General features: G+C 42.8%; 1 protein-coding gene across 1 annotated transcript in view; it reads right to left on the reverse strand.

Moving 5' to 3' along the window:
* Positions 1 to 18: 18 nt before the first annotated feature.
* Positions 19 to 8,948, reverse strand: part of PLA1A (phospholipase A1 member A) — a 60,974-nt gene continuing 52,044 nt past the window's right edge. Inside the window, exons 11-12 of the mRNA XM_015558503.1 lie at positions 5,272 to 5,289; positions 19 to 773 (exon numbers count right to left, since the gene is read on the reverse strand). Coding sequence (XP_015413989.1) covers positions 752 to 773; positions 5,272 to 5,289 — 40 coding nt within the window. The 3' untranslated portion in view covers positions 19 to 751. The remainder of the gene's footprint in view (positions 774 to 5,271; positions 5,290 to 8,948) is intronic.

Raw genomic sequence — 8,948 nt, forward strand, 5'->3', positions numbered from 1 at the left:
ATATTTAAAAAAAAATTATGTTGATCATTATATCCCTAGTAGCTCTTTTTAGTATTTGCCTACTAACGTGTGAGGTTCTGAAGACATAGTCCTACTGTCTTAATTGTATTTGCATTCTCAGCACCTGGCACCTGGACAGACACTTTACCAAGTATTGTGTGTTAAATTAAGTTTTTAAAAAAGGAGGTGGGGGTGACATAAGTAGACATGGGGTTAGGATTCTCCGTCAACATAGTATGGGATTAAGAGTACAAACCTCTGGAGCTAGACTACCTGGGTTCAAATTTCCACCTTGCCCCTTAGCTTTGTGTCATTCATTGACTAGTTACTTAACTGCCCAGCACCTCAGCTTGTTCGTATGTAAAATGGCAATAAGAAAAGAACCTTTCTCATATGTTTTTCGGTGAGAATTCAGTCAATATACATATATGCTAAAGCACTTAAAACCACGCTTGACACATAGTAATCATTTAATACATTGTAGTTGATATTTAGAGGACTGCCTTCAGATTAGTGCCTGGCACATAGTGGGCTTACAATAAAGGTTTGCTGAATGAATGAATGAATGAATGAATGAACATTCTGGTTTTGTGAATGCTTGTCTCCAGTTTTACCCATTTTCCCGTACTTTCCAGATAAGAAATATAGCAGAGGACAGCTTCTAAATTTAACCCTAGGTTGAGAGTCACAGGAAGTGATCTTGAGGTTGGGGTGGATTGAGTTTCAAGTCCAAATCCAGAGGGCTGAGTGTTTATAGTTGAGAGGACTGGTAACTGTGAGGGACAAGGGGCATTTTTAGTTGAGTCAGCCGGACCTCAGTGCCACAAAGAGGAATGTTCACATATTGGGGTGCCTTTCCCAGCATATTTATCTAGATCTCGTTCCACCTCTCTGAAAGGGAAAATAAGACATTTGGGGGGGCAGGAGGGAGGGTAGCTATCTGAATCTGTGCCAGTCACCTGCATTCTGACACACACTCTTGCTTGATGATAATTAACTCCATTCTCATCTGTGATGCCTGCCCTGCCTTGCAGAGCCTGTTTCCTGGAATACTCCCATTTTACAGAGGCCCTAAACCACGAACCATATACAACCCCCAGAGGGGGCTGGCAGCGCTAGTAACAGACAGGCCAAGCCTCCGAGTGTAATCTCACTTCCCCCGTCCCAACTCATGGGGGGCTGCAAAGCCCGCAAAAAGTCCAGAAGCCTCATCCATATTTGGGGGACAAAGAAACTAAGGGTATAAAGGGAAAGCTTCATCCATAGTCATCACTCAGGCTTTGGAAACCGCACTAGTGCATCTGTAATAAAGGGTTTTTCCTGAATGAATCTTCTGAGTACCGGTTGTGTGTTTTCTGGTCGCCTGGTAAATTCTGTAACATCTCCACCCTTCAGTTCTGTCCAAAATAAGAATCTGCCTGGCTGGTGTGGCTCAGTGGTTGAGCACTGATCCGAGAACCAGGAGGTCACAGTTTGATTCCAGGTCAGGGCACATGCCCAGGTTGTGGGCTCGATCCCCAGAGGAGGGTGTGCAGGAGGCAGCCGATCAATGATTCTCTCTTATCATTGATGTTTCTCTCTCCCTCTCCCTCTTTCTTCCTCTCTGAAATCAATAAAAATATAGTTTTTTAAAAAAGAAAAGAAACAAGCCCATCGATTGGTTGCCTCCTGCACATGCCTGGACAGGGGAGAAGCCTGCAACCAAGGTACCTGCCCTTGACCAGAATCAAACCCGAGATATTATTATAGTAGATCAACCTAGTAGGGGCTAAGAATTTCTTTAGGGAACGAGTAAGAGAGAAATCCAGGAAGAAAGACAAGGATCTAGACACAGAAACTCCTGAATTCCAGGTTAAGAAAGCCCTTGTTCTAAGGACACCAGGAGAATCCAGTGACAATGTTAGAGTGAGAAAATGATACATTAAAGAGTTTGTAGAAAGAATTATCTGGTTCAGAGTGGAAAGAAGTTGGAAAAAAGAGACCAATTCAGAGGTTTGTGTCAAATCCAGGACCTTACTAGGAATCCAAGGCAATAGGCAGAAGGAACCAATATAGACACCTTTTGAAGAAACTGAGAGACAGAGTATCTGTGTGTAAATTGGGTATTGAGAGGGAGGAAAATGATCTCTCTCTCTCTTTCTCTCTCTCTCTCTCTCTCTCTCTCTCTCTCTCTCTCTCTCATTTTGCTTTCTTGCTTTCTTTTAAGCACAATGATGTCTGTGTCAAAGATGACTTGGCTTCAAGCCTGGATATTGGATGATGGTGGTGGCTATGACTGTAAGGAGAGGAGGAACAACTTTGGGGGGTGCTGATTTAATTTTGGATGGATTGAGTTTTGGCTGTTGTGAGGACACTGAATGGCTACACAAAGCAAACAGTATAGTTTCATAAATGAGAGAGTGAATACTGAGGTCAGAGAGGATTTCTTGACCCTCATGGGGGCATGGAAAGACTCAAGACTGGGATAGTTGAATCACCTCTGAGTTCGCCTCTAGGTGGAAGAAGCCAACTTTCTCTGGGTAGAGGCAGGGCTGTGACAGTCATCCCAGGGCCTGAGTGTGCCCAAGAGTGAGGTTAGAGATATGTTAAAGACTGGGGGGAACAGTATGTCACTTTCAGAATGTCATTTAGGACCATTCAACAAGGAGATCAAGGGATAGATGAGAATTCAGCAGTTTGGGAAGATCTATGTTTCAATGTCATCTCTTTTATATACAACCAGAGGTTCCTCCTGTAGAGATTTTTTTTAGGTTACAATGCAATGCTGGCAGGTGAAATGTTAAAACGAGATGAATAAGTGAAGACCATTCCTGACACTTATGAAAGGGCACCAACCCCTCCTTTAGAGTTAAGCCTCTGTGCCTGACCTTCTCTCCTTGCTGGTGTCTACATCATTAGGACACTGTCTTTACTTCAATGCAGGAGCTTTTATTGCATGCTTTCAACGTAGAAGACACAGAGAATGAGAAAACACGGTCCCGGCCTAAATTTAAGGACCTTACAATCTCATCATAGAAGCCTGACAGACATGCAATAAGCTATTAACCACCATTGCAAGGCAGCATAGAAATGGAATAAATGACATATGGTTGGTCAGACTTCCTGGAAGAGAGAGCCTGAATGACTGGTAGGATCTGAAAGGGGGTGGTACAGGCAGCAGGTGCAAGGGCATAGGGCAGGCATTGTTCACAGTGTAATTTAGGGGAACATACTGGCTTCGGCACATTGGGGGAACTTTTAGTTAGATAGGGTGGGGCCAGACTGAGAAGATCTGGTAAGACATTTTTGTTAAGACAGCTAATACTAGAAACCAACTCAAGCAGGCTAATTTATATAATACTAGGGGCCCAGTGCACAAATTCGTGCACCTTGAAAGGAACTGTGGGCCATGAGGCTGCGGTGGGCACAGGGGTGGGTTTTGGCCCATCCTCCGAGTCCCTGCCCAGCCCCTCCCGCCACAGCCCGTGGTCCTCCGTTTGCTGACAGCCACACTCCCACCACCGCTCCCATGCGCTCATGGCACTGGCCCTGCTCACACCAGCTGACAGGAGCAAGAGGAGGTGGAGAAGCCCTGAGGGGTGATTGGGGCTGGCAGCTGCTGCTCACACCCGCTGACAGCGCTGAGCGATCGGGGCCAGTGCCAGGCGCCAGCAGCAGGTGTGAGCGCCCAGCGGGACCATGGCACGCAGGAGGGAGCAAAGAATTTTCAGTAACCACCAGAGGCTCACCTCAATGACAGCAACTGGCACTCGGCCTTGGTCTGGTGCTCTTGTTCACCCGCTCCATCATCCTGCTGCAGCTGATGCCCTCCATGTTCCACACTCTGCTGCCTGCTGCCGACACCCACTGTGTTCTATGCATGTCCCTGGGTGGTCAGCACATGTCATATAGAGCCCGGTTGTTCAGTTGTTCGGTTGTTCCACCTTTCGGTCTATTTGCATATTAGGGTTTTATATACATAGATGGAGGTTAGAGCCTAGATTCCAGAGTCATGTGGATTAGTGTGAACTCTGATTTCACCCATTGCTAGCTGTGTGACCATGGGCAGTTGCTTAATTTCCCTGTCCCTCAGTTTTCTCATATGTAAAATGAGGTCATACATGCAATTGTTGAATTACATACGATAATTTATATACCTGGCACATGCTAAATGCTCAGGAAGCTTTAGCTATCACGTTCTCTTTTATAACTCTCTGGATTGGCTGGAATCTTTTAGATGAGTGGAATTTTACAATCATAAAAAACAATAAGCATGGCCAGCAGGGCTCAATGGTTGAGCCTCAACCTATGAACCAGGAGGTCACAGTTCAATTCCTGGTCAAAGCCCATGCCCAGGTTGCAGGCTCAATCCCCAGTGTGGGGCATGTGAGAGGCAGCCAATCAACGATTCTTTCTCATCGTTGACGTTTCTCTCTCTCCCTCTTCCTTCCTCTCTGAAATCAATAAAAAAAATTCTAAAAAAAAACCAAAACCCCAAACAATAAGACTTTATTTTTAAAAGTTCATCATAGCTCACCCGTAGGGAGTGTCAGTGCTCTGAAGACTCCTGTGTCTGAATGAATGCCCAGTTTTAAAAGGTACTAAAATCTTAGACCCCTATAATCCTGAAGGAAAGAGAGACATCCCAGTTTCACAAGTGGGTAACTGGTCAGCGAACTTGGAATCAACTGAACGTCACATGGTAACTCCAGAGGAGAGATTTGGGGATTTGGGTTATTTGTCTTAGGGAGAATAATACTGGAATAAATAATTGCAATGAAACAGTTTCTTTCAACCATTGTCAGAGTGTATGTGAATCGGTATGGCATTTTTGGAAAGTAATCTACAGCATTACTAACCTTTTTTTTTTCTAAACATCAATTTGTTGTTCCAGTTATTTATGCATTTGTTGTTGTTTTTGTTTTGTTTGTTTTATTTCAGAGAGGAAGGGAGAGGAAGAAAGAGATAGAAACATCCATGATGAGAGAGAATCATTGATTGGTTGCCACCTGCATGCCCCACACTGGGGATGGAGCCTGCAACCCAGGCATGTGCCCTGACTGGGAATCGAACTGTGACATCCTAGTTCAGAGGTAAATGCTGAACCATTGAGCCATGCCAACTGGACTATTTATGCATTTGTTGATTCTTGTATGTGACCTGACCAGGGATTGAACCCGCAACCTTGGCGTATCAGAAGGATACTCAGACCAACAGAGCTACCCAGCCAGGGTGCATTACTATCCTTTTAATATATTTGTTGACCTAGTAATTCTCACCAAAGATACCTACCACACAGAAATGAAGGCACTGAAAAAAAAAAAGAAATGAAGGCACTGATATGAGAATAGATATACAAAAATATTTATTGCAGCATCATTTGTAGTTTTTTAAAAAAAATGAAAGCAACCTTAATATGCACCACAAAAAAAAATGGTTGGCCAAATTATAGCATATCTGTACTATGGAATATTAAATACCCAGTGAATACACTAGACTTACGTATTACAGTACCAGGATGTTCATGATACATTGTTATGTAACAAAGGAAAAGTGTGGAGTAATACGTGTGCTATGATTTCATTTTTGTTTAAAAAAACACACCAAAAAACAACTTTGTATGTATATATTTGTATTAAAATGGAGAAATGTGTAGAAGGGCACAAACCAAGCTATTAACATTGATTACCGCAGGGCTGTGGTGACTAAATGTCTATAGTTTGATTTGTTAAAATGAGCACGCACTGCTTTTATAATGTTAAATATATATATAGAGAGAGTAAGCTGATGTGAATTTGATGGGGAAATTAATATGAAGACCAAGATTGAGAAGAAATCAATGAGCTGCTTTAAATGAACCCTAGTATCCAAACCCTGAGTTACAAGCTTTAAAAAGGCCTCCTAAAAATACAATAAATGTTATCAAGCAGTGACTGGGGTCTTTGTTAGCTTTCCCTTCTTCCTTACCCCACAAATATCCCACCTACTTAGCCACGTTTCTGAAAATGAGGGCCGTATATCTGACACTAGGCAAGATGGTTGAAGGTAGCACATAGAGTCTATGTCATAGACCCAGCATTAGATAACATTAAATCTCATGGTACAATTACTTTTCATATTTTAATTTCCAACCCATGGATTACATATAGAAGAGAGTCCTGGGCATTAATAAATTTTTTGACACCTCTCTCATCCTTGCTAATCTTCCCTTTTTATAAGAGCAGAACAGGCCTAGGGCATGGAGCCTTCAGCAAGCCACAATATCTAGTTAGAAGTTTACACATTATTATTATGTTCTCATTGTAGTTGTTTTTAGGATTAATTTATGATAACTGAAACTGGCTTATCATTTATAGTGATAATCTCAAATTTCTGATGGGGGGCTAAATAACTTGTGAGATAATCTAAAAGTGCTTTAAAGCCCTGGCTGGTGGTCCAGTGGTTAGAGCGTGGGCCCTCAAACCAGAGTCTTCGGTTCGATTCCCAGTCAGGGGCATATAACTTGGTTGCAGGCTCGATTCTCAGCCTGGGTCAGGGTGTGTGCAGGAGGCAAGCAATTGATGTATGTCTCTCACATCAATGTTTCTCTTTTTCTCCCTCATTCTTCCTCTCTCTTTCCTTCCTCCTTTCACGCTCTCTCAAAATCAATGGAAAAATATCCTCGGGTGAGGATTTAAAAAGATTTTTTTTAAAATAAAAGCACTTTAAAGTAAGACTGTATTAGCCAAGAAACACAGGGCTGTGCCCAACCACAAAAAGGAGAAACTGCAGGTCCGCTCAATGTATCAGCATTTAGCATCAGCACCACAGGACACAATCTTGATCACAGAAGCATAACATCATTTACACATACTTTGAAGCAACAAGCAGCAGGGAAAACTGATCATTGTCTCATAAGAAGCAACGCTGTTACAATAACAGGAAATGAAGCCTAATATAGCTCAGGGTAAGAGATCTCTTGGGAGGTTCTTGCCAGGAGCCTGGGTGAATAAAGGGAGAGAGTAAGAAACGAGATGGTTTTGGGTTTGAAAAAAGAACTCCAAGCCTGCATATTGGAGAACATCTAGATTTTTCAAACTGACTGTGGTGGACTGTGCAGAAAATAAAGCATGTAAGTGAGTGTGGTGAAAACCAATAGCAATGGGACCACTTTAAAATGGAGTTGGAGTTACCATCCAAGGAACTGCTTTGCACATCTTATTCCTCAAACCTTTGGAATGTTAAAGAGGACACGATAATCTTTGGACTGGGCCTGAAGCAACATTCTATCCCAAACAACTGTCTGGAAATGTGACAAGAAAGCCGACATTATGACTACAGGACATTTTTTTTAGAATTAGCATCACTGTGTTAGCTCATCTGCATTTACAGAAACTCCTTCCTCCTGTTCATGTAATTGTTCCCCTTCCCTTTTTCATAAAACTCCTTCCCTTCGTCTCCTAATTGGAACACTATTTGGGTTTCTGCCTGACTCAGTGCTTCCTGGATAGCTATTCTTCTGGATCTCAAATAAATGCTTATTGCCTCTTACTTTGGCTTTTATTTTTAGATTAACAGTACATGGCATCCCCCGTCCCTTTGGCTGTATTTCTACAGCCTGGACAGAGCTCTCTCTTGGTGACCTAGGTGACTTGACTCAAATGGAGCAATGATAGCCTGTTGCTTATATCAGTTGCTCTGCTTTTACTTTGGAGAGCAAATCAGCATGTCAGCAGTTTCCTTTCAAAGCACGTTTATGTAGGTTTTTATATAAAAAAGCCTTGAACAGATATTGGCACACTGATATAAATAGCAACATTATTTACAATAGCTAAAAGGTAGAAGCAACTTATATGCCCAATGATGGGTGAATCAATAAACTAAATGTGGTATATGCATACATAGCATATTAGTCACCGTTAAAAAGGAAGGAAATTCTGACACATGCTACAACAAGGATAAACATTGAAAACATTATGCTAAACGAAATAAGCCAATCATAAAGGGACAGATATTGTATGAAATACCTAGAATAGTAGAATGCATCTACAATAATAAAAGTGTAATATGCTAATTAGACCAGACAGCCCAATGACTTTCCGGAAGTCAGGGTTGTGAGGGCCGAGGCAAGCCACAGTAGCTGCAAGGGCTGAGCCATTTGCACACATTTCGTGCGTTGGGCCTCTAGTAGAGACAGAAAGTAGGATATTGGTTATTATGGGCTGGGTGGAGGCAAGTAGAGAGTTATTTAATGGGTAGAGTTTCAGTTTGGGACGATGAAAAGTTCTGGAGATAGATCATGGTGAGGGTTACACAACAATGTGAATATGCTTAAAACCACTGAATTGTTGCTCACTTAAAAGTGATTAAAATGATTTTTAAATAATTAATTTAAAGGAAACAGTTAAGCTTAGAGGAATCCAGGTCATGCCTGGCCATGGAGAAAGTGGTGCAGGTGTGAGCCATTCCTCCCTGCGCCCCACTCCCACCCATCCATTCTCTGCTCTTCTCTGCCCTGCTTTTCCTCCTGAGCCGCATCACTGTGCCTCTTGCCCTCTAGCTTCCAGTTGTAGTCACTCAATGGGGAGCAGTGGCAGAGGAATGAGGGAGGACAGAAGAGTGAGGTTGGAGACTGTTTCCCTGGCTCCCTCCCTGCAATATTGCTGCCTGATGACTGTGTCCCTTGACTGAAGGTCCCCAAGCCCATGCTGGCTCCAGGTTCTGGTGCTCCTTCCACTTGCCTCCTTATACCCAGAGAGAGTAGCGGCTCCGACTGCCACTAGCTCTGCAGCTGCACTATCCTGCGTGGTTTCCCCATGTCCCACTAACACCTTTGTAAATAGTCCTTTTATTAAATTACCCAATTTGAATGCACCATCTGCTTCTTGCTAGACTGTGGCTGATACAAGACTATATGTAAAGGTCAAAGTTTAAGAAACACTGACACAAAGAAAATCTACCCGTATTTCCCCAAAGATCTCTCTGATCCC

Source organism: Myotis davidii, unplaced genomic scaffold (genome assembly GCF_000327345.1).
Source record: "Myotis davidii unplaced genomic scaffold, ASM32734v1 scaffold292, whole genome shotgun sequence".
NCBI classification, from domain to species: Eukaryota; Metazoa; Chordata; class Mammalia; order Chiroptera; family Vespertilionidae; genus Myotis; species Myotis davidii.